Source organism: Mauremys mutica, chromosome 11 (assembly GCF_020497125.1).
Source record: "Mauremys mutica isolate MM-2020 ecotype Southern chromosome 11, ASM2049712v1, whole genome shotgun sequence".
NCBI classification, from domain to species: Eukaryota; Metazoa; Chordata; order Testudines; family Geoemydidae; genus Mauremys; species Mauremys mutica.
The window spans coordinates 56793951-56820660 of record NC_059082.1 but is presented as its reverse complement, the minus strand read 5'-3'; the positions used below and the strand labels follow the sequence as shown (position 1 = coordinate 56820660).

The 26710-nt window shown below is 45.6% G+C and overlaps 1 protein-coding gene across 5 annotated transcripts in view; it reads right to left on the bottom strand.

Annotated features, from left to right (window-relative positions):
• Positions 1 to 26710, bottom strand: part of LOC123343656 (syntaxin-binding protein 4-like) — a 158279-nt gene that overhangs the window by 26577 nt on the left and 104992 nt on the right. For all 5 annotated transcript variants that reach the window (XM_044978889.1, XM_044978887.1, XM_044978890.1 and 2 more), the window contains exons 6-12: positions 16922 to 17007; positions 16071 to 16197; positions 10826 to 10967; positions 10492 to 10598; positions 9851 to 10004; positions 8324 to 8396; positions 3790 to 3887 (exon numbers count right to left, since the gene is read on the bottom strand). In XM_044978889.1, the coding sequence (XP_044834824.1) occupies positions 3790 to 3887; positions 8324 to 8396; positions 9851 to 10004; positions 10492 to 10598; positions 10826 to 10967; positions 16071 to 16197; positions 16922 to 17007 (787 nt within the window). The remainder of the gene's footprint in view (positions 1 to 3789; positions 3888 to 8323; positions 8397 to 9850; positions 10005 to 10491; positions 10599 to 10825; positions 10968 to 16070; positions 16198 to 16921; positions 17008 to 26710) is intronic.

Below are 26710 nucleotides of genomic sequence, written 5' to 3'. Positions count from 1 at the left end.
TCAAAACACTTTAACTAGGAAAAACCCCACAACATCCTTTAGATCCTCAGCACTTCAAGCACAACTTGACACATTGTTATATTGGGCCTGATTCTTGCTTAAGGCAGGTCTACACTGGGAACTTACACGGGCATAGCTACATCTACATTCATACTCCTGAGAGACGTAGGTGTGCCTATCCAAGCCCCAGTGCAGACAGCGCTACAATGATGGAAGAATTCTTCTGTAAATTTAGCTACTGCTTTTTGGGGAGGGGGATTACCTACCCCAACAGGCAAACCCCTCCCGTCATCTTAGGAAGTGTCTACACTGTAGGGCTACAGAAGCGCAGCTGCAGCTGTAGCTGTAGTAGTTTCAGTGTAGACGTCCTCTTACACTAAGGCCCACTTACATGGCTCTAGCAGTATGAAGGGGCCATGAAATGGGTGTAGGTTAGTGTAATGAGAATTTAGACCATCGTGGCAAAAAATGCTCGATTTCCATGAGAGCAGGACTGGACCCATAGATAGTGGAAGGGGGTCCTTCTGAATCAAAAGCTCTCTATAGATGTATAACACTAGCGCCAACAATAACCTTACTATAGGAGGACACGGGAGATTTTAGGGGCTCTCTGGACAGAAAGCGAAGCCGGGAGAATTCAAATGCCTGTAGGTTCTAAATCCATGTGATGCTGCCACACTGTGTCTTCCCTGTTTCAGGTCTGGCATCCTCTACATCTCAGAATTTTGGAGGAATGGTGCACATACTTCTTGACCGCAAACTGAACTCAGATATGGTGCAACAGTGTCATTTTTTCCCGAGTCCTGTTAAGATAGAGGGATAATAGGCTTCTACCAAACTATCTCATTAATCAGATTAGGACTTGAACCTAATTGTACTGGATGAGCTCTGTGATCCTAATAATGTAATCAATGTTTTGAGCACTGTGTCTGTATTTCACATTACCTGAACTATGACTCACGCATCTATTAATAGCCTTATACACCTAGGTCAGGTCTGGATTAGAATAAAGGGGAATCAGATGGAGCAGACTGAATCCAGCACTAGATGATGTAGGTGCAGATTAGGTCACATGACCCAGTGCTATAGATTTATTCTGTGCAAACAGGCAGGCACCAGATTCTGTCAAACTAGGTTTGTGGTATTTTAATCTCTCCTGAAAGCAAGTGACATACTAACCCCAATGTCTTTCATTGACACCTGACATCATGAACCTGAATGTAATGTTTGTGCAACAGAATTGGGAAAGATTCAAGCTGAGAAACCTAGATATATTCGTAAGTCCACATGTGTGTCAATGGGATCTCAGTGCATAGACACTAAGGTACAGTCTGTGCATTGATTGAGAATATACCACCACATTTAAAATAAATAGCATATTGCCAGAGATTAACAGCCTAAAAAAACAAAAACATTTTTCCACCAAATACCTCTAGATGGCTTGAGCAAAGACAGAAAATTACAAAACAAAGTAAATAAGGCAATGCCCAGGGTTGGACAAAGCCCTATTGCAATCATTCTCCAACTTTTCCATCATTCTTCAAGATCGAGATCCTCTCACTTGGCATTCCCAGTCCTGATCCTTCACCTGCCCTGCAGCTGCCAAGAGTGCTTGTGTACTGACCAGCACCAGGGTTATCGTCATGGATTCACCATGTGCCCTCCAGAGCTAAAAACATGAGCCTCCTCAGCTTGAGCTACAGGAGTAAGTCCTTAGTAGAAACTGTAGTATGGTAGCCTGTATGGACCAGGCTGAGATGGACACTCATGCACCAAACAGCAGGGTGCTCTTGATTCCATGAACAAGCCATATCAGGACAACGTGAAGATGAAAGTAAGCTCATGTTAATGTGACTGGTGTAACAGCTGGGTTATGCTCCTCCCATATGCACCTATGTGTTCCGTTTCCCTGGATTCCCGACTCCATATTTACCACTGCAGTATCTCCTCTCATTCCCTGCAGCCCCTTGCGAACTACAGCAGAGGCTCTGGAAGTCTGTAAGAGCACAGACTTCTTTCGCTGAGTCAGTCAGCTGCTCACCCAGCACCTAGATGTGCTCACACTACCTGGCACAGCACCCACTCGTGAGAATCTGTTCAATCTGCTCCGTGCACCACAACCTCCACTTCTAAACTCAGCACTCCCATAGGAGCCAAAACACCCCACTCCATCTTCAAGAGGTACCCACTCACATCTGGTGATCCAGCAAACAGGGGAGACACCCCCGCAGTAGGGCCCACCAAGGCAAAAGTCAGGAGGCTGTGGAGTTGCAAATAATGACCTTGCTCCTTGCTATTACAAACATACAGCAAGAGAACTTACTAGCTTCTTGCATGCAATAAAATGATGAGCACCATTTTTAGGTAGTTATGCCTCATGGTCTCTTTAAAGTGCTCTACACTATTACCAAGGCCAGTTAATAGTGGGTTGGGGCAGGACACCACAGAATAATCTATTGCCTATTGGTATGTATGGGATGCCACATTCAGCCATAAAATAGAATACTCTATATTCACAAGTGCAATGAAGTCTGTATCAAACCATTACCACTGGGATTTGGAGCTCAGCCATTATTATTATTTGTATGCAGTATCACCTAGGATCCCTACTGCTGGAGCAGGGCCCCGCTCTGCCAGGTGCTGTACAAACAAAGGACAAAAATGGAGTACAGTTTTATCCAGTCATTTATCTGGAAGGTAATTTCAACCCAGCAATATTATGGTAAAGACAATGGCCCCAGCTGAGATGTGGCATACCAGGATGACACTCCCACTAAGACAATACAAGACAATTGTCCTCCTCATTAGAGCCAGAAGAAAAAGGGAAAAAACCGGTTTGCAATAAATAAATAACTAATCAGAATATTTTTCCATTTTGGGTTCAAACTTGACCAATTTTTCATTTGTAATGGTTTTTTGCAGGGTTTTTTTGGTCCTGGTTTCCATTTTTTTTAAATGACAGGAAAACAAAACAGGATTTCAGCTGTTTATGAAAGCAAGCAAGCAAGAGAAAACCAAAGATGGTCATTTTTTTTCATTTCTGATTTCATTGAAAAACTGAAATATCTCTAAAAACACCCAAAAAAGGCTATTTTTGAATAATAAACTTTTTCTTTGAAAAATGTCAACCATCTCTAGATTTCAGACCAGGACTGAGTCTGCCCCTGCATCCTGGTTTGCTGTCTATGAGATCTGAAGACACAGAAAGTGTTCTTCCTTTTGCTGTTCTATTTTGTGTTTATGTTTTCCTCTGGCCTTCAGCATTTTTTGGCCCATTATCTCCAAAGGCACCTCACCTATTCCTGCAGAGAAGCAGCTGTCTCCAAGCAGGACACTGATGCTGTTCTATGGAATGCTGAATTGGACAGGGACCCACAAAATGATCTCTGAGGCAGAGACCCATGAGTAAAGACCTGTTTCAATGGCTAATCTTGTTTGACCTGGGGCTGCCAGGGTATCTTAACATTAGACTTTCATAGCATGGACCACAATTTAATATCCAGCCTCACTTCCCCTCCCATCTACCACCACCTAGCCCCACCTCCTCTCTCATTTGCCATCGCCTGGTCCTTCTTCCCTTAACCATCCTCATACAAATTACAGCAATTTCCTTCATGGAAAAGCAATATGAGGGAAGTGCTTATGTAGTTTTAGCTTCTTTTAATGCGATTCAGCAGCTGAAAAGAAGGAGGAGGAGACAGCACCATGTAATCAGATGCAGTCTGGGAGCCCCAATCATTTTATTGAACACAAAATCTCAATTTCAAGGCAGGAAGCCTTTCAACTTACCAGTTCAAGTTTCCCATCCTTGAGTCGAATATGGGGATCCAGCGCTACTTTCGGTTTGCTGCCCGAAGCTGCTCTCTGACTAGAAGGTGAAGCAGGCGCTAAATAACATTAAGCAACCATTAGTGGAAGAGCATGGGGGTGGGGGGAAGAGAGATGTTGACAAGGAGCATCCCAAACTAAGCTCAGGGCTTTGGCATTGCATGAAATATGTTGCAAGTACAGATGGGCTAAAATCAGAGGCCAGGATTTTCAGAGGATGGGTGCTCAGCACTCTCTGAAAACCTGGACACTTAAAAGTCTCCACCTGGGCATCACAAATGAAGGCAACTAAAATTACAAATTGCTTCTGAAAATCTTGGCCAGAAGTTTATATATGAGGCCTGGGACTCTGAACTTTGGTGATTTGAATAAAATTCAACCTGGATTCCGACCACCCCAATTTATGCTTCGGTTTTACAAAACCAAAACCCAACCAGTGAAGTTTTATAAAAATCCACTGCTGGCCCCCTAGCCCAGGAGTTCTAACCCAGATTCAAAGTAATGTTTATGTAAGTGCTGGACTGAGTGTGGTCTCACAGAAACGTTCCCAACTCCCATTAAGAAGAGAATTCACAGGTTAAAAACACCACAAGAAAACGTATCGCAGGATTTCTCCCTGCGTTACTGTTCTGAAAAGCACTGGCTCCCTTTCACTTACGCTGGGGCAGGCTGCATCGTATGTGCAGGGTGTACGGTTAAGGTGAGGATGGAGAGTGCTTGGGTCCACAACAACAGAAATTGTATTGTAAGAAGGGAAACGGCAGAGTGTCTCCGTCAGAGAAAACGACTGAGGCATTGGAAGAGAGACCCGGCCGCTGATAATCTGCTCTTCATTCCAGGGGGCATTTTCAAAAGTGCCCAAATGACTTAGGAGCACAAGTCCCATTGACTTCAGTGGGACCTGTGCTTAGGAAAATCCCACAATTCAGTTAATTCCTGCAGCCTGCAAGAGGCCCCTCCAGAAGAGGACTGCAGGAACTGCTGCTCATTTAAGGGGAGGCCCAGATGGACTCTAAAAATGGGTAATGCCACCGCTGCTTTTAAGACCCTGCTAATGATGCTCTTTGAATCTGATAACAAAAGGGGCTTATAAAACCTGACCCTGTTCACATCAGAGTTAGTGACAAAATTCCCATGGACTTCAATGGTACAGGATCCTGTCCACAGAAGAGTGTCCAAGAGCCATTTTCTTTCATCGTTGCACTGCCTGGGAACTGGGGCACAGGTTAACAAAGAAACTGATACCCAGATCGCCTTAAAGGCCTCCTGCTGTTTTAAATCAGTGGCTGGGATTTTCCACAGCATAAGGGATTTAGGAGCACAAGTCCTGTTGAAAAAAAATCAGTGGGACAGACTCAGGCATTTTTGAAAAAATGTCACTCACTGTGACTCTCAGGTGAAGAGAAGATTTTATGGAAACACAGGGGAAAAGCAGCAGAGGTGCTGTCACAAGCGTAATCCTCCTAATCCTGATATTTATCTGTCCCGCTAATGCCAGCAGCTGGGAATCAGGGCCTGAGGTAATAAACGGGTTCACTGGATTGGTCACCCAGCCCCATGCTGTATAGGTTCAAGGGCAGATCATTCCCCTTCAACTCCTTGCTAATCGGGATTAGCTCCATGCGGCTTTGCTCATAAACTCTCAACACAGACATCCCAGGCAATCCTGAAGGCCGCCAGGCACCGGTGATCAGTCAACAGGCCCCAGTGACTTGTTCAGATTTCAGACTAAGCTCCTGTCCCCGCAAAACTATTTGTTTATTCCAATGTATAATGGGGCCTGTTCAGAACTCTGTGCCCTTCGCTGCACTCATAACACCCGCTATAAAAAGCAGACATCTGTAATGGACTGCCTGAGATGATTTTCAGCCCAGATTATACTATTTGTATGACTAGCAGCCCGAATGAGATCAGGGTCCCAGTGTGCGAGGCGCTGGACAGAAAAAGAGCAGGAGACAGCCCCTGCCCCAAAACATTTACAGCCTAGACAGACAAAAGATGGGAGGGGGACACAAAGGAGAAGTGACTTGCCAAGGGTCACACAGCAGGTCATTAGCAGAGCTGGGAATAGAACCCAGGTTGCTTCACAGTCAAGGGCCCTATCCACCAGTCTACACTGCCTCACAGGTCTACTATGTAGATAGACTAACTAACAGCTGCCCCCCATAGGCTGGCCTTGGCCCATCCCTTCAGACTCTCACCTTCAAGAGGAAATATGTTCTTGACAGCATGTCCTGAGGGTTAACAAAGCAGGTCTAGGGGGCTTACCAGTGTGGGGAAGCATATTTCAGAGTGGAGGGCCCTTAATAGAGCTTCCTGCCTGCAGCTCTCTCTTGTTTCAACCAAGGGATCTCTTCTTGAACGCCAGTACAGAATGCAGTGGGGGAGTGGGAAAGAGTCTGTCTGCACTAGGAGAAAGGTGGGGTTTCACCAGGTGGTAGCTAAAGCATGGTGACAATCACATAGTGAAAACTAGTGTGGCTAAGGCAGGGGTAGCTTTCACACAGTAGTTGGTTGAGGTAACCTGTAGGTTCCCCCTATATCTGGTCGCATGTGCAAACTGCCTTGCCCACACTAGGATGTTTTACCACATATTAGTTACCATGTGTTAGCTAGCATGGGGTAAACTCCCTACCTTTATCCCTGGTGGGGTGCACCCACTGTGTCCGAATAAAGTTTACGGTATCATGCTGAAGATTATCTATTGGGCCACTGAACTGTGTGTATCTCTGCAATTTCCACGGACTCCAACAAGAATAGTGAAGACTTATGTGAGGCCAGAATTCATCCCAGTGCGTCTGTATCTGCCATCACATCATTGAGGGCAGTAATTCTTTTTATGAATTGCCCAAATGGCAGGAGAAGAGAGACGTTTATACTGATTAAGACTATTTCGCTATATCATCAATTCAAAGTATCAGGCTAATCAGGACCTCAGTTCCCAAGGAACATTACTCCATATGAATGTCTGTCTCAAAATAGTTTTGTGTATTGCAGAGTAGTCTGACAGCATTAGCACTATTGTGCAGATGTAGAAATGGACAGGCAGCATGGCAGATAAGCATTTACTCCTTGGGGGAGAAGAACCATGAGCCCAACAGATCAGATGTGCTTCTGTAGATATTATTCATTTTCTTATTAATCAAATATAAACATCTCTGAGTGTATAGTGTAGGGGCTCAAAATGCCTAAAGGAAAAAAAAATTATTGAGCTGGGAATATGTTATTTAAGCCACAAATGCCTCAGGATCAGCCAGAGGGCTCAGTTTCTTCTTCTTCAAAATTTTCTACATCTTCAACTAATGCACAGTCTCCATGGGAGAAAATAGAGCATGTGCATTTTAGCATGTATCTGACACAAGCACGCAGAAATCACACTGGCCGGGGTTGGCACACGCACATTTGCAAACCCCAACTTTCATGCATGCCGTGGATTATTGGTGTGCTTAGGCTGAGTTTGCTGATTTTGGTGCTTGCTTGAAAATTGCCATCAAGTGTTTAATGTGCAAACAGATCGAGCCACTTTGGGATTCAGAACTATACAAAGTGGGATCTTAAGTGGAAGAAATGTGTGTTTGTGTGTGCGCGCAAAAAATATGTTTGATGTGTGTGTGGAAAAAAATGTTTCCACTGAAATTTTTCAAAACTGAAAATGTTTCTAACCTGCTCTTATCTTAAATGGTAAGTCTCAAGCATCAGCCAGAAGAGAAACCTGCAAGGAGGGAGTCTTCTGTTCAAACCAAAGCAAAAAAAAAAGTGAAAGCAAGAGGTATGTAGTGGTCTGTGAGCACAGAGGAAAATATAATTTGAAAGATGAGTATCTTCCTACATGTGAACCTCGAATGCTGAGACAATTATGACAGACTTACAAAGCCCCCTTGTTCTCTCCCATGCTTTACAACTACCTCTTCGTGGATAGCTGGAGGCAACTGATTTGGCTCAATGATCGTGGAATCGTGTTCCCATTTGGGGCCATGCTGTGCTTTGTAAGCAACACTGATTTATCTATTTTTAATAGCAATTCAGCTTCCAAGGGCCAGTCAGGCTGCCAATTAGTGCTGACTGCAGTAAGGATATCCAGCCCCTGGACTGATCCCAAAACCACATTTCACACAGCCTTTGAATAATAGCAGTGACACTCCACCACTACCAACCCAACACAGAATCAGTGACCTAGAGCTGAAAGGCTCTGTATCCCATTGCTAATCCCTTGAGATACTCAGTCACCCCTGCAAAGACCTATGCTCCCATAGACAAGCTGACATGGAGGTATCTAATGCCTACTGAATAGAGCCCTACAATAATTGTACCATTGCCTTTAATCAATCCTAATGGACTGGACCCTGTCATTACACTATTAAACTCCACCTACACTACTGTGGATATTTAAAGCTTCATTTCATTACTTCTGATACTGAAGTAATGAGGACCTGTGGACTAGATACCTTCGCCACCTACACAAACAGAGGAGATTGCAAGAAAGCATGCCTCTTACCAGATATTGTGAGCTCTGGGGGGCAAATGTCTGGTGATGGAGAAGGCACAGGAAAGAGATTTTCTTGTCTGGTCTAAAAAACAAAACAAAATAGCACAAAGGACAAAATGCTGAGCCCAGTCTGCCAGTGTAAGTGAAAAGCAAAAGGAGGGGGAAGAGCTCAATAGGTCCCAGTTCCTCCCTAAGGAATCAGACTGAACCATCTCTTGCATGAAGCACCATGTGGACCTATTGTGCTAGAGAGAGAGCATGAACAATGATGATGAACCAAACAAGAGTCCTGTTTTGGAGTAAAAGGGGATTGTGTCAATAATAGTCCTAGAGGCCCAGATCCTCAAAAGGTTTGTGCACCTAACTCCCACGTTCATTGCTGTGGGATCTAAGAATCTCCCGGATGATTGCACACACAGGAGGCTAAACTGAAGTAACTTTACTGAGAGTAGTGGAATCAAACCAAGGATGACCCAGTGTGTTGTAGCCACCGGGGTTTGTTTAAAACCCTACATATCCAAAACACCCATGGATTCTGAGGGAGTTTGGATTATCATAGGTGGGAGGGATCGCTCAGTGGTTTGAGCATGGGCCTACTAAGCCCAGGGTTGTGAGCTCAATCCTTGAGGGGGCCATTTAGGGATCTGAGGCAAAAATCTGTCTGGGGATTGGTCCTGCTTCAAGCAGGGGTTTAGACTAGATGACCTCCTGAGGTCCTTTCCAACCCTGCTATTCTATGATCTTAAGGGCTCCTCTAATATTACCCAATGGACAAAAAGCAGAGCTATCTACAAGGACATGCTGGGATCAAATGTAGCAGGGACTCTCTACCTGGGGTCAGAGGGCTGCAATCAGAATATTAAATGGAAGAGGGGTACCAGTTGGGTCTATGGAATGGAAAAGGGTGAGAAGTGCAGAAATACAACACAACCAAAGCTAGGAAGTTACACCCCAGATACTGGCAATGAATCAGTGCCCCATGCATAGTGCTGACAGTTTACAAGCTCCTTCTATAAGACTGGAGCTAGCCCTCACTGTAACCTTACACGCTTAACCACATGACTCATTGATTTTGATGGGAGCTGCCTGGCCAAATCTCCTAGTCACCTCTAGCTTCAGGAAATACAGTATAGTGCTGCGCTTCATGAGGAACGAGTGCTGATGGTGCTGAATTTGATGGTTGTTGAATGTGGGCAGGTATTCACTGAGTTACTGTCACCAATTGCTTTTTTCACTTGTGACATCTGAAAACAGGTTTGAACCAGGACTCTGGAGATGAAAACACATCTCAGCGACCTTCAAACACATCACTTCAATTGACTGATCCTTTGTCACCCCAAACCAGAAGAAACAATATCTCAGATGTAAAATACCCAACTCCATACGAGAGCAAACAGAGCCATACGAGTCCACACTGCTGATTTTCCAAGCAGCTAATCCGGAAAGATTATCACAGAGTCCCTAAAAACAGTAATCCGATCGGAGATGGAAATCATGGGGTCGGCCTCTGTGGTCTTATACTGAACTTCAACGTACCTCAGGTGACCTCACGTGGACTTTCAACCTGCAAGAGCTAAGACCATTCCCCATGGCCTTAGGAGGTGGCGATTGGATGCTGTTATGAACCGAGAGTCCGGGATGTAACCGTCCCCTTCCAGGAATAAAGGCCACTTCTGTGTTTCCCTCATGTCTGAAAATAACCAAGTTTTGTTAGTGCTTAAAAACTACACATGCTTAAGGTTTCATAACTTTCACAGGAATAGCTCTGTGGTCTTTCCTCTGAGCTAAGCTCATTAATTGCCTGTGTAACACACAACAATATTAGAGCTATCTTTGTCAGACAGGATTCTTATGATAGCCCAAGTTCTGTTGCAGAACTTTGGGAAGGTCTGTGTGATGGAACACACTCATTGCAAAGCAAAACAAAGACTGACAGGTTGGGAAGGACTCCTGCCATTCCTGATTATGATGTGAGAAGCTTCATGTACTCAAGACCTCCTGAACTATGAAGGTCTCCAATATGGGAGGTTCTTCTTGCACCTTAAGCTTAGAACAATGTGCAGGTCTCCTACCTAACACTCAGCAGATATCACAAGATATGGCCTTTATTGATAATAATAGGAAATGCTTTTTGTACCCAAGGAACTTATTCGCCTGGGCCGCTGGTGCATGCCTACCTGAATTTGGTTTTAGCAAGTACTTTTCTGGCCTCTTCATATGTGCTGCTCACCAAAGAATCTTTATTGATAGCAATTAGCTGATCACCAGGCCGGAGCCGCCCATCCTAAACAAGGGAGACATCTGTGTAGCATCAAGCTTTATCCACAAGGATTAGTGCATCAAAAAAAGAGTGACACTCTGCTCAAAGTATTCTCCTGCAATACACATCCTTATTACCCCACGCTATAGATTGTTCACCCATCCCAATGAGAGCTCCTTCCGAACAGCTGGAGCTTTCAGGAAAGACTCCTGTTTCATAGGTCACCGAAGCTCTCCATGCTGTTGACTTACTCTGTAACAGTCCCCTTCTGGCATAAGCTCTTGAACATAAATCATGGGACCCTCTGGCCTGTTAGATCCGCCACTGATCGTCAACCCCAACCCAGAGGATTTTGCTATGGAGATGCACTGAATCCCTGATTCAAGGGAGTAGCTGCAAGGAACAGAAGAGTTAGCAGAAGACACAACAGTGGTCTGTTTTATTCTATATAGTCATTGAGTACATCTGTAATTACACAGTAGAGTTCTAGCAAGTCAGCACCACTGCTGAATGAAAAGTTCTACATTTGGTTTTGTTCCTAAGTCTGCACTCTCCCTGTCCTTCTCAACCTCTTCTCCCTCTGCCTCCTCTTTTCCCCCACTCTACCTGAAAATGGGAGTGAAGAAAACACTTATCAAAACCATTCTGAACCTCAAGAATATGTTTGATTTGAGTTTAGGAGTAGAAACGGGTAAAGCTTCAGGTGCTTATAGGTGTGTGTGGGGGGGCAGTATTTGCTACTTCTTTGGGGATAAATGTTGTTACTGTTATTGTTGTTTATTTGTATTATGGTAGTCCTTAAGAACCCTAATTGAGGACCAGGGCCCATTGTGATCAGCACTGTCCGGACAAGTAATGAAGAAGAGATTCCCTACCCCAAACAGCTTACAGTCTTCATGGGAGTCAGCACACAACAGGTCGACGAAACAGATCAGTGGGGTGGCAGTGGGGTGGCAGGGAGGGTAACAATAAAATGGAGTTCAGCAGGAAAGCCGAAGTCATAGCCAGTTACTTGCCTAATCAATGCCAGGTGGGAATGATTTGTAGGCACCACAACAGAGACAGGTTTGAGGGAGGGATTTAGAAGTGAATACTGTGAGTAGGTCAATAAATATTGCTAGGGAGTTTTCCCTATGCATGGGGGGCAGCATGGGACAAAGCGTGGAGGTGCTGGAGCAGCAGGAAAGGCTGCCATTACTGGAAGAGCAACAGCGGGCATCAACCACTTGATAAGGCCACTCATCCTTAGTAAATAAAGGCGGTAACTAACTGGTTCTCTCTCTTCAAAGATAAAGTCTTGTAATCACATCCATATAATAACCTGTAAGCAATCTGTCACATGAATGATCTTTTGATTTCCCAACAGCTCAAAATACAATACCATGACTATGTGATCTGTTGAGCTATGCAATCACCACAAGAGATAACAACTTCTCCATACTTCTAAACTGCCCCATCCCTTTAAACTTGTGGCTGTCATACAACCTGGGGAACACAGAATATTGCGAAGAGTGTGGGGGTGTCATATTTTTACAACAAAGGAAACATCTAAAAGAAATCTTTTCAGGAAATAAGATGCCATAGAACATAGTGGTTAAAAAAAAAGCACATCCATTGCACTATCTGGGAAGAGGTTAGGAAGAGAATAAACCATACATTGCAGATGTTAGTCCTATTGCTTAGTGCACAGCTGGAAGATGTCCAGCTGCCGGGGTGATGAGTGCAGCATAAGAGCCTGTACAGAATAGGAGGAGTCACTACTTTGTAAGAGTCAAGATTATATCATAGTTGCACACATGCTCATAGTCTCCAAGATCTGAGATTTCAAGTGGTCTGAATGCTGGTGTTTCTTATAGAAGGTGGCTATTTCATGCCTGCCTACCCTCTTCTACATCCCCCAAGTGGAGACAGGGTGACCAGATAGCAAGTGTGAAAAATCGGGATATGGGATAATAGGCATCTATATAAGATAAAGCCCCATAAATGGGGACTGTCCCTATAAAATCAGGACATCTGGTCACCCTAAGTGGAGACTAGCAGAACTTTTGCTTTATCGGTCACTGAACACTGTTGTACTGGACACCTCCATCAAGTACATACGTGAGTACCAAGCCAGGTCACCTCCTGTTTATGCTGTGCAGTAAACAGGGCTAATTGAGGAGCGAGGCGGTCTAGATGGCTGCCAAATAGATGAGCAGTTCTCTCCTCTGTATGGATGTCTCCAGGCATGAGTCCATTTATGCAAGCAGCTTAAAGCCTTCTGTGCCAAATATTTGTCCTCTGCAAATCCCTAATAAAGAGCTGATATTGGGCACATTGTGGAGTTCACCTGCTAAGTGGATTTTCTGTGTCTGAACTACGGGGCTGGTTTTCCTCTCATGGGGGTGGGTGGCCACTCCACTGACTTCATGGGAATTACCCCTGATTTACACTAGTGCAAGGAAGAAAAGCAGCAGGCCCTAATCTGAGATGCCACAGTCTAAACACCAACATTAATGAAAACCTTAACAGTGCCAGTCACTCCTATAGGTGGAGCCGGCAGCAGAGCCCTCCCTGCACATAGCAGACCCTGGCTTTTGTATTTTACAAAATAGGAAGCTTGGAACTAAAACATATAGACACAACACGAAGATGCCACACTCCATAGACATAAAAGGCCTGGTTCTCCATTCCCTAGCCCCTTGTGCAGCCATTTCCTCTCCCTCCCCCCAGCACAGAGCGGGTGTGAAATGCTGTCAGGTCAGAAGGGTAGCACTGCTATTGATTTTGCACTGGTGGAAATGACTGCCCGAGGGTGGGGCAATGGATCACGAGGCCATGATCTGCAGAAAACAGCCATATCTTTGCAGGACATCTCCATCAAGGGCATGTTTGTAAAAGACGTGCCATGTTGGCCTCTCAGACGTCTGTAAGCTTTGGGCTCGCCCTCACCTTTAAAGGGATGGAAATGGAGGACATGCATTCTGTAGATCCCTACTGCCTATAGCCTAAGTTCTCTGAGGCGGTGGCTGTGCTCTGTGTTTGTACAATGGGGTCCTGGTCCATGACGGGGGTTCCTAGGTGCTACCGTAATACAAGTGATAAATAATAATATTAAAAACAACATAGAGTGCAACAGTATGAAAGACACTAAATGACTGCTTATCCATCCTGTGACATTGCAGTCTATATAAATTTGATAATGAGTGAATATAATGTAACTGGAATATGCTTCATGAAAAAGGTCTCTTGTAAGGCATCATTACAAAGCTTACTGTCTACTGAGTGTGATCATCCTATTTGTATAAATGTATCACTCTTGTATCTGATGCTAGAAATAAGAAATATAGCTCTGAGGGCCTATTGTCATTATGCAAAGTGTGGGCCATTATTGGTGGTTTGGAATCTTAATGGCTCCCATCAACAGGACAATTGACTGGATGGCTCTGTTTGCAGGCAAGCCTTCCTGTGAGTCAGGCTGGGAGGAATGAAGGCTTGGGGTCTTACAGTGACATGTGATCATGTCACATGAACTGGAATCCATCTTTAACCTGGTGCTTTTCCAGTGAGGGGGGGTGGAAACCCAGAGGGACAAAGGATTCCCGCCTTATGCAAAAGCTATATAAATGAGTGGAACAGAACAGAGAAGGAGCCATCATGAAGAATCCCCTAGCTACCACCTGAGCTGGAACAAGAGCTGTACCAGGGGAAAGAATTCTGCCCAGGCCTGGAAGGTGTCCAGTCTGAGGAAAAAACTTACTGAAGCATCTCTGAGGGTGAGAGTATCTTTATTCAGTTTGATTAGACATAGATTTGCGCATTTTATTTTATTTTGCTTGGTGACTTACTTTGTTCTGTCTGTTACTACTTGGAAACACTTAAATCCTACTTTCTGTATTTAATAAATTCACTTTTGACTTATTAATTAACTCAGAGTATGTATTAGTACCTTGGGGGAGCAAACAACTGTGCATATCTCTCTATCAGTGTTATAGAAGGCGAACAATTTATGAGTTTGCCCTGCATAAGCTTTATTTGGGTTTAGACCCCATTGGGAGTTGGGCATCTGAGTGTTAAAGACAAGCACACTTCTGTGAGCTGCTTTCAGGTAAACCTGCAGCTCTGGGGCAAGTAATTCAGACCCTGGGTCTTTGTTGGAGCAGATGGGAGTGTCTGGCTCAGCAAGAGAGGGTGCTGGATTCCTGAACTAGCAGGGAAAACAGGAGCAGAGGTAGTCTTGGCACATCAGTTGGCAGCTCCCAGGGGGGTTTCTGTGATCTAACCCATCACACATCCTCCAGTACATGAGCAGAGACAGTCAATGTATCCGAAGACAACACTGGGGCCTGATCTGCACTAGAAAATTAAGTTGGTTTAACTCTGTCGGTCAGTGGTGTGAAAAATCCATGCCCCTGAGCAGTGTGCTTAAACTGTCCTAAGTCCCCGTGTACACAACGCTAGGTGGACAGAAGAATTCTTCTGTCCACCTAGCTACTGCCTCTGGGGGAGGTGGATTACCTATGCCAATGGGAGAACTCGCCCATCCCAGTAGGTAGCGTCTACGCTGAAGCGCTGCAGTGGCACAGCTGTGCTCCTGGAGCGTTCTAAGCGTAGACAAGCCCTGGATATTAGACGATAGTTTTAATGAGAAAGAAGGAGAGAGATAAAGTGACTATCGATCTGGGGCTCTCCAATTTTGAGGCGCCTAAGTTGAGACCTCTTTAAAGGGCCTGATTTTTAGAGGGCGGGAGCACTGCACTTTATGAAAATCAGGCCCTTTCAGGTGTCTCAGGTTGTGCCCCCCAAACCATTAGATGCCTTTGAGAGACAAGGTGGGTGAGGTAATATATTTTATTGGGCCAACTTCTGTTGGTGAGAGAGACAAGCTTTCGAGCCACACAGAGCTCTCCTTCAGGTCTGTGTGGCTCACCCACCTTTTCTCTCTAATATCCTGGGACCAACATGGCTACAGCTACACTGCAATGGGGCCCTCTCAGGGTCTATAAGCACTACGGCAATACAAATAATGTTCTAGAAACAGACAGACAAGCCTGCAGACTTTATGAGTTGATGCCTGTGTAACTTAGAGCTGGTTTCCCCGTCCCATTAATATTTTTGAGAGTTTTAAATTTCTTACCATTCAATATTGAGACAAAAAGTCCAAATTTCAAAAAATTTCATGAATCAAAGTACCAAAAAGTTTTTGGTTTGGGTCAATTGAAACATGTAATTTCAAAATTCTTCAATTTGATTTCTACCTTTTTTTCTTTTTAAAAAACTTTCAAAATCTAAATCGCTTAAATTTCACAATGAAAAGTCATTTTGAACTGGGAAACAGAATTTTTCATTCAGAAAGTGGCCAAAAAATTCATTGACAATTTCAGAGTTTTCCAACATATTTTTCCAACATTGTGAGATTGATTGGTTTTCCTGTCGACAAATCAGAATTTTCCAATGAAAAAAAAATTAATTGAAAAATTCCTAAAGAGCTCTAATGTTGAGTAATATGATACATACTGCGAGCTTGAGTGTGGGGAATGTGCCGAGTTTCCAATGAGTGGACCATGAGAATTTGCAGGGCTCAGCAGCAGAGGACTCTGGGAACGTGACGAAGACCCCGAGGATGTACTTTCCAAATATCTACCTAAAGGACAAAATAAGACAGTCCAGATAAAGAAAGCATTTTCCCCCCTTACTCCTTCCCAGCTGTCCCTGCCTCACAGTCAAGAATTAAAACACCTTTCATGGTTCTGTACCTGGAGGCAGAAATACCTACCATTGACGTTAATGATATCAGTATATTTCTAAACTAATTAACAGAGTTTTACCTTCTCACCACAAATTCCAACCTGTGATTGTGGTAATTAACAACAAACACCACTGTGTTTCAGTGTCACATGCTTCTTCCCAAAAAGAAACAGTGGCGTGATCCAGGAAGCAAAACACTGAACTAGTAGCCAGGAAACCTGGGTTCTAGTCTGACCACTGACTTCTTGTGTTGGTCACTGAATTGAACAAGACACTTCACTGCTCTTCCCTCAGTTTCACCAGGTGTAAAATGGGGATAGTGGTACTCACTCTCTTTCTAAAACACTTTAAGGTCCACTGCTGAAAATTGCTTTACAAGAACTAGACATGATTATAAGTTACTAGCACAATATTTTCCTTAGTTGTTGCACATTGAAGGTGGAGTTAAGGGAGCTGGAGAAGTGTTAGATACCAACTAATCCTCCCTTGTTTCACTCAAGGAAGTTGTTTCTCTCTCTCTTTTAGTATCCATGATTGGGCTGACATTTTCTGCACTGTGCCTGCCCCTCAAGCAGCCAAGATGCAGTTAAGTATTCAGCGCCCAGAAGCTCAATACTCACTGCCGCTGTGGTGAACAGGTGAACTCCGTGCAGATTCTGTGTTGCTATGAGATCCAAACTTTTCAAGCAGCTCAGAGAACTCTCTCCTGAAAGACAAGGCCCAGCAGATTCACTTAGTCTCTCAGTACACTTCTGCATGGATTTACAATGCAAACAATGCCTATAATGTTTATTCCATACTAACCAATTTGTGGGATTAATTCTCTCGTGCGCTGGAGCTCAGCTTGGTGCAGGGTGAGGCATTAGGGAACCAGATACAGCTCACAGGTAGTCCCAATCAGGGGCGGCTCTAGCCATTTCGCCGCCCCAAGCACGGCGGCATGCCACGGGGGGCGCTCTGCCGGTTGCCGGTCCCGCGGCTCCGGTGGACCTCCCGCAGACGTGCCTGCGGATGCTCCACCAAAGCCGCGGGACCAGCAGACCCTCCGCAGGCACGTCTGCGGGAGGTCCACCGGAGCCGCCTGCCGCCCTCCTGGCGACCAGCAGAGCGCCCCCCGCAGCATACCGCCCCAAGCACGCGCTTGGCGTGCTGGGGCCTGGAGCCGCCCCTGGTCCCAATGTAAATCAGAGCAGTTTCCAAGCAACTCAAGCTTGTGCCACTGATTTAGAGTCCATAATCAAACTCACACCAGTAGAAGATTCTTTGGTAAAGCGGAACTTTTGCATGCCCCATACTGTGTGTTAGGGGGTTGGAGGCAGAGGCCAGCTACAGTACAGATGCATCAGGAGCGAATTCCCTACAAAGGGGGAATTCTCTGCTTGGCATTTGCAGCTGAATTATGGCCCCTTCTATGCCCCTTTTCATCCCACAGTCTTCAAGCACTTCATGAATGTTGATAAAGCTTCCTGACATCCCTCTCAGGTATTACTCACGCAGTAACACAGACTGGTAAATTGAAGCGCAAAGTAGTTGTGTCATTTGTCCATTGTGAGGGATGAGGCTAGAACCCACAAATCCTGGCACACAGCCCTGGGCTTTAACCACTGGGTCAGAATGCCTCTTGTGGACTAGCCCAGGATAATTTCATCTCTAACCATCAGCCTAATTTGACATACAAGTTGAACATTGACTATTAAGGGGAGTTGTAACTAAGCTAAAAAAATTTTTTTAATACACATTGGCCATCTGTGGGTCTTTTCACAATAGTCAAAGAAATGCAAATAACTGTCAAATATACCAGCTCAAATTGTGAAATTATCATCCTTGGAACTGTGGCTATATTACATGTTTTAAAACCACCCCCCTTGACTACCCTGCTGTAATTCATACATAGAGAGGAGGAAGTTTAAAGCCAACAGTTTAACTTAAAACAACAAGTTGTGGGCACAGGGCCGGTGCAAGGATATTTTGCGCCCTAGGCGAAACTTCCACCTTGCGCCACCTCCCTCCAGCATCGCTTATTAAAAACTTTAAAAAATGAATACTGCATAATGTGGCATTGTTCATTAGAATTAATACACGTTCAGCTTGAAAATTTATTAATTTAATTATTTAGTCTACATATTTAATGAAAATAAATGAATAACCTGACAGCGCTGACATTGTTATTGTTTTCACTTTGAAAAACATAGCATGGATCTTAAAATAAATCACATACATTACACACAATACACTGTCACAGAGTAACACATTATCATTTAGAATTTATTTTTCCGCGGGGAAGGGAAGCAGACCGGGTTTGGTCAGTGGGGGTTCGGGTTTGGCTGGGGAGGGGAAGGGAAGCAGACCGGATTCAGTCAGTGACGGTTCAAGTTTAGCTGAGAGGAGAAGGAAGCAGACTGGGGTTGGGTCACTGGGGGACTGGGTTTGTCTGGGGACCGGAAGGGAAGCAGACCGGGTTGAGTCAGTGGGGTATCAGGTTAGGTGGGGAAGGGAAGCAGACCGGGTTCAGTCACTGAGGGTTCAGGTTTGGCTGGGGAGGGGAAGGGGAGCAGACCGAGTTCGGTCACTGGGAGGATCGGGTTTGGCTGGGGAGTGCAAGGGGAGCAGACCGAGTTCGGTCACTGGGAGGATCGGGTTTGGCTGGGGAGGGGAAGGGAAGCAGACCAGGTTTGGGTGTGGAGGGGGGCAGTGGGCGGAGTAGGATTCAAAGAGCCATAAGGTAAAATGGGCACTATCCTCTCCAGTCCCTGGCATGCAGCAACACCGGGCCAAGCGCACTTGCAACAGGGCAATGGGAGCGTGTGGACCTGCTTTGCCTTCACGAGTCCGTCCTGTGCCCAGGCTGGGGAGTTGAATGCTGGGCTCTTGCTCCAGCAGGGGGGCGTGGGGCAGGCAGGACTGTGAAGGCAGAGAGTGCGCGGCCCTCACGCCAAAGCAGGGTCGGGAGGGTAGAAAGCTGGGGCGCAGGGAGGTGGGTTAAAGCGACTTAGCTGCCCATCCACGCAAAAGAGCCAGCAGAGCTGCCAGCTGCGGCCTCCCTCCCTTCTCTCCCCAGGGAGCAGAGTCTCTGCCCTGGAAAACCTGCTGCCCGCTCTCCGAGGAGCATGCCATGTGCAAGCCGGCTCCGCTTGCACCACACTGGCAGCACAGCTCAGCCCCAGCGGAAGATCTTACACTTCCCACCGCACACTGCTCCATTCTCCTTCTGGCTGCTGCTGTGCCATCTACAAGACAGAGGAGCTAGTACTGTAATAATGTACCTACCAACACAGCAATCTGTACAATTATCAATTCACAATCAAAGGACTTGGCTGGCTTTCTAAATGGCAGGAGTCGGAGAGCAATTCATTGGGAGTGTGATTCTTATCACCTCCCTATAGTCTGCGATCTAATCAAAGGACTTCCCTAATCGCTGGCTATCTAAATGGCAGGAGAGCAATTCATTGGGAGCATGGTTCTTATCTACATCCTCCCTACAGCCTGCGTCTTGATTGCTATCTGGTTCTATTTTTAGGCACCGCTTTTCAGCGCCCCCCAAATCTCAGCGCCTTAGGCGGCCACCTAGTTTGCCTAGTGCTTGCACCGGCCCTGTGTGAGCATGATACAGATGGTGGGTAACACTTAGGGATTATAGACAGAGCATTAGAATGTGGGGGCCAAAATGCTATGGGATGGGACTCTTCCATTTAGTTTTGGGTGCCAAGTTCTTTACCTGCCTATAGTAATAAATGTAGTGAATCCTATTTGTTATGCTCGTGGCATACAAACAACGAAGTGAAATAAACAACATAAGATACTCTTGACAGAAGGTTGCAGTTTAACTGCTTTATTTTTTAGAATTCAGAACGATAAACCCAAAAGCAGAGAGAGACAAAACAGGCTGCTCCCTGAAACAGAGAGGCCCAACTCACCTCACCTTATTCTAGACTACAGAGCCCCATGGCCTAAAAGCAGGACCAGGAATACCCCTCCCCACCTTAAAAGGATAGCTTGCAAGTCTAACACAGTCTTCAAAATGCCACATTGCTCATCAAGCATCAAAAAAATATTCATTTTAAAAAAAAATCTCCTACCGCAGTTGCTATTGGCTCAGGCTCCTCTTTTTGATCACTAGTGAGAAAGGCCAATGCAACAGGGGGGAAACCAGAACCTATTCCACAAATGGCACTAAGAGTGACATAGTTTTTTAAATGGGAGGATTAGATACCAGGGGAGGAGGTGAAGTGAGACACAACAGAGGGAGAAAAGTAAAGAAAATCAGAGGTGACTTGGACCCAAATATCTCCAGACTTTAGGGGAGTTCTAGCTCAGATCTGGATCCCACATTGTGGCTTGTACCCACTTCTAAAGAAAATAAATACGGACAATGGTGGGGAAAAGAGAGTAGGCCTGTTATTCTCCTTTCCTCTCCTTGCCTCTTTCTCCACCAATGGTGTCCCTTCAGCTTGCACAGCTCAGACAGGAATCTGTTGGTGAGCATCTGGTACTTATGCTGCTGCTGAGGTGTGACGGAATGGATACTTGTCATCAAGTAAGGTGGCATTCCACTCCCCTCTTTCACATTAGAGGCACCAGGGTGCTGCCCAAGGAGGACCAGAGGCTAGTCCCTTTTGAGTCCATCAATGGCGCCTGTAACTGTCTAGAGCAGTTGTAACGGAGCAATTGGAAGCTCAGGCTATACTCCTGGTAAGTGCTGGCCTGGGAACTGAGATATCAAGCCCAGGAAAGCAGAGCTCTCCATGAGGCCATGGGGCCAACCCCAGAGAGGTGACAAGCGCACACATCAAGGCAAGTTGATGGGAAAGATACATGGCAGCTGATGAGAGAACAGCATTTTCTCAGGCAGTGGCTCCTTACAACACAGCAGCTATCAGAGTGAGCATCAATTTCCATCAACTCTGTTGGTACAAATCTCACTTTAATATCATTTCCAGTAAAACCCTTCATCTTCCCGTCGCTCGCTCATAATCCCGTATCACTGCTGAGTTATGCCGCGACAAAAGCCAGGCTGCAGCTGAGACTCTGTGAGCCTTCCATTCGCTGTCTCCTCCTTTTCCTGGGCGGGACTCTTCACTCCTCCTTTAGCTCGCTCCTTTACTGCATGGACTAGCAACCCCAGGGCATATCCACGTCCCCAACAGGCTTGTGCACAGGCAGCTAGCTTACGCTGAAGCCCATATTACCACGTCTTCACTGCTCTTGTCCCCACACTGGATAGGTTAAAGCTAGCGAGCTACAGTCAGACCTTGGTTTGCTGTGTAGGTGTACCCATTGTCTCTCCCATCCCATGCCTAACTCCACAGCTTAGTGCAGCTAGAGCTACAGGTTTCCTGTGATCTGGGGTTGTTGCATTTAAAGCATTCCCATGCTGAACTATCTCAACCTCAGCAGTAACATGGCCGTCACAGGGGAGCTGGTCCTGTAAGTAGACCAGGCCCAGCTCCCCTGTGTCAGAGCAGGTGGGCCCAACTGAGCCAATTAAAAGAGGAAGGGCTACATGTGGGGCTAAAAAGTCTTGTCAGAGGGCAGACTATGTCTTGGGAGAGGAACCACAGAGGAGTGGAGCTAAGTCTGGTGGTGGTTCCCTGGAACAAGGGCCCAGCTGCTCAGGGAGGTAGCCCTCAGGCTGCGGTCCCAAAAGGGGAGCAACGCTGGCTCTGAGAAGGGAGCTGGCTGGAACAGGGAAGCTGCAAGAAGCAGGATTACCAGAGACCCTTGGGAGATGAGGCTGAAACCCTAGGACAAAGGGTGAGCTAAGGAGCTGATTTTGTCAGCTGCTTATGTTTGGACAAATAAAGCAGACTGAGGATGGCAATGAGTGCTTGCGAAGCTGGGGAGACACCCTGCCAGGTCACAGTGGCCTTGTACATGACTATCGTTACCAATTTGGAGCTGGCCAAGTCAGGACATTGGCGCTAAGGCTGGCTCAATGCAATTCCCCATTAGATTTGGGGAAATCACTGCAACTGTGAGCAAATGGTCGGATCTTTACGAAAAATCTCTGAAATCATGTGAGTTTTCACTCAAAAGAGACCATCTTTCAGTGAAAACCAGCAAATGGGCTGCTTTCTTCTGTTCCATTTTTTTTTTAAGTTTCCAGCTTTGACACTTCAAAATGTTATTCTGATGAAGAAGAGTTCAAGAGAGAAGAAGAGAAAGTGAAACAGGTGAACTCTCAAAACTGTATTTGTTGCAGTGCAAAAATCCTATGTGAGAAATGGTGCAAAGCCTTTAAAACCTCTCAAAATGAAACAATGGGAGATTCTTCCCTCGTCCCCAACCCCCAAAGTATTTTAAGTCAGTTTTGCACCACCCTAATTCTCACAACCGAGGAGGTTTGGTCATAGCTCTAGCAACCAACTCGACAAGCAATTTGCTCAGAAGTCTCTAACTACTGGAGTTATTGACTGAACGGATCATGATTCACTGGACACCTGCAGTTATAGGACTGGGTTCTGCAAAAAATTATGCATGAGTAACTTCCTCAGGGTAGTAGCTCTATTGTTTTCAATTTAAATTTACTCACACGTGACTATTTGCAGGACTGAGCTGTTTTTTCAGGCTGCCGGGTGAGATCTGGTGAGCACACCCCCTCAGCCTCTCTTACTTTCTGAATCATGGGTGGTAGGATCTAATGCACTGAATTTTGATCAGTGTTGTAATGCGAGTTAATTTCCAGTGATTATTTAGCTAGAAGAAGCTGGTTCATTGTACTCGTCTGTATTTACATATTCCTCTCAACTGTATTTAGAGCCTCAGGGATCCGTTTATTGGAAAAAATAATACAATTTCCACAGTAGTTCAATCAATGGAATATGACCAGATGAGCAGATCTTATTATTTCAGCCCTACCCCACAAACAAATGTACATGCTGAATATAGAGCTGGCAAACTATTTGTGACATAAAATCCTATTTTTGATTTTAGCCCTTTTTCCAATTAACAAATCCCAAGCTCTGTGAAGATAAGCCACTATGTGCCCAACAGTTTGGGTGAATAATTTTCAGCCTGTAAACTGTTTGCAAACCATCCACTCCAACCTGTTGCTATTGGCATGAGATGACCGAACACCTAAGTCACACGGTATTGTCTGGGCTCCTTGCTCAGAGAACAGATATTGCAGGCCTCAATTCAGCAAAGCATTTAAGCACATGCTTAAAATCCCATTAAGGTAAATAATGAACAGCAAGTAATGCATTTTCTGGTATGACTCTTCAGATAGATGATTTTTTGCTAAACTTCATGAAGCTTGGGAGATTTGCAAGTGCACAGATATTGTCCGCATACTGACTAATGAATAATCTGACTCCAGGAATCCAATCCAACCTTGCTCAGTGCCTTCAGGCACAAATAGGTTAAAATAATATATATATCTTCAAGGTTTTTAGTTTGATTTACTGTTTGACCAGCTCTAGTATGAAAATACTTAATCTTATCAGGTTCCTGTGGAACTTAAATGTCCAGTCTTATTTAACTAACAGAGGGCTGAAATAGGGGGACTTTCCCTTTAATAATGTACTCCCAGCCCAATTCCCCCCACCACACACACACACCCTTTTTCACTAAGGATACTGAAATCTAGGATAACAGAAGTGTCCTTGTTACAGAACCCTGAAACTTGTACAGACCTGCCGAGTGGAGTCAGATCAGAGGGGATGCATAGCAGCAGCCAGCTGCAGGCCGACTTTGCTACAGATTAAGCAGCAGGAGGCCAATCTTTCTGCAGAATATTGTTGTTTTATCCCATAATACCTTGTTGTGATGCCCTTGTGTTCTGGGGAGAACAAAGGGTGAGTCCTACGTCAAAGGTTACATGAGAGCAGAGTGGCTGGAAACTTCACCCTCTGCTCCACAGATGGGAAAAAAGAGATTGGGACACTAAATAAAACCCTAGAATTAATAGCTTGTCTCTATAAATAAAGCCTATGAGACGCCAGGAACTAGACATTCAGAGCACTGAAAGCCTGATGCATGCTTAAAGCAGCAATCTGCACATACACTGATTTTCAGCTACCCCACGTCACCAACTGTTGTGACTTTACTGTAAGTCCTGTGATATTCAGTGTTATTCTTAGGGTACGTTTACACTTACCGGGACGGTCGACGCGGCGAGTTCGACTGCTCGGAGTTCGAACTATCGCGTCTGATCTAGACGCGATAGTTCGAACCCCGGAAGCGCTAGTTCGAACTCCGGTACTCCACCGCGGCAGGAGGAGTTGCCGGAGTCGACCCTGGAGCCACGGAGTTCGCTTCCGCGGCGTCTGGACGGTAAGTAAGTCGAACTAGGGTAGTTCGAATTCAGCTATGTTATTCACGTAGCTGAATTCGCGTACCCTAGTTCGACCCCCGAGCTTAGTGTAGACCAGGGCTTAGAGAGTCACAAGAATTTCATTTTTGAAAAAGTGAGTTTCTAGCTAATCCTCACATTCAATACTCACCAGCTTTAAAATGCTTCAGTCATTCAGTCAGGTAGCAGAAACAATAGCATGTAACCTAGGTGATACTATTAATCATAATGTATTAATGTTATAAGAATTCTGGGCCTGATTCTCATTTTCTCTAAGGCACCAGAGTGGTGTAAGGGGGCCCTTGTGGAAACCAGAATCAGGCTCCCTGTGTTCCTCAGAGATTGGCTGAGTCATTCTCAGAGCCCGACAGCTGATGTAAAAAGGGCCAACATGCCGAGCGGGTCACCGGCCGTGGTTGCGTCTGCGTCAGTGACTGCTCCTGACAGCAAAGTGGAAAGAAGGATGATTACTCCTCAGAGCTCAAGGACGTCGCTAAAAGATCATATGGGATAAAATAAATAAATAAATAATTACACACAAAAAGCCTTCCCCCCTCCTGCATCCCTTTTAATCTTGGAGATATGTATTCATGTATTAAACATTTTGTGAGGCGATTATGTAAGCAAAATCTCTGCAAATCTTTAAAAAAAAATTAAACTGATTACTGCCCAACTCTCCCTCTGGATGACCTTTGGCAGATTTAGCAGAGAACCAAGAGCAAATGAAGACCAAATAAATTGCTTCAAGTTTGGTTGCCATGGATGTCTGCATCCTATCAGTTTACAGCAATCTATTTCTTGGGGTGGTTGGAGGCACCGTTGACAGATGCACGAAGGAGCCGTAGCCTCAGACAAAGCCATGCACACACACACATATATGTATATATTTAGAAACATCTGCTGCAATTTAAGATATTAGTAACATGACTGAGCAGCTTGAAGCAGACGAACAAGGGTAATGGCAGATTACTTGCCCCCAGGGGCACTGGCTTAGAAACAAACTGATTGTTACAATAACTATGACGAACACCTCCTGCTAACCTGCCCAGAGGAGCCGAGTTGGGTTATCCCCTGCTGTGTCTGGCTATGGTGCCCATCACATAGAGCACACAGTGTGAGGAGCCCACTGGGGACTGTCCAGGTGTTTCCACCATCCAATGTAGATGTTCTCTTTGTCGCCACTCCCCAAGTATGGCTAATTGCCTAGAGCAGGGGTTGCCAACCTGAGCCTGCGAAAGAGCCAGAATTTACCAATGTACATTGCCAAAGTGCCACAGTAATACATCAGTAGATCCCAGCGCCTCCCACTCACTGGCAACCCCGCCAATCAGCACCTCTCCCTCCCTCTCCGCATCTCCCAATCAGCTATTTTGTGGCATGCAGGAGGCTTTGGGAGGGAGGGGGAAGGAGTGAGGGCACAGCAGGGGAAGGGGAAGGGGCCTATGGCAGAGCCAGGAGTTGAGCACCCCCGGCACATTGGAAAGTTGGAGCCTTTAGCTCCAGCCCCGGAGTCGGTGCCTATACAAGGAGCCGCATTTTAACTTCTGAAGAGCCATATGTGGCTCCGGAGCCACAGGTTGGCCACCCCTGGCCTAGAGCTAGCTTCTGATTTTGTCTCTGCATAAGGGATGAGGGGTGACTGAGAACCACCCACCTCTAGACTTTGGTCTGGGTGTGTAGGAATAAGCAGAGCTATTCACCAGTTTCCTACCTGCTCCAGGGAGGGAGTGGCCTTGGCTCCACTTCCCTCTTCTCACAGGCCAGAGTCACTGAGCCAGCCCAGGGGGAAGGGCAGAGATAGCAATTTACTGCTGGGATAGGAAGAAAAATGTGCAGGTGTCCAGGCTCAGCCAGGATACGAACTGGAGAAAAAAAGACGTTTAGTCCAAGTTTCCCAGAGCCACGTCCATCAAAACAATGACAGATGTTGCAATCCAGAAATAAAATACTTTGGCTAGGCCGCCTCCTTGGCAATTCAAAACCAAGCCAACTCTCCCCTGCTGCTTCACTAACGGCAAAGAGGGAAACATTTCTGGCAGATGAACATCATCTGCACAAGCTCCTGCTGAACTTCTTTGTCAATTCCACTAAGCTGTGGGTGTTTTCCCTGGGCTCAGTC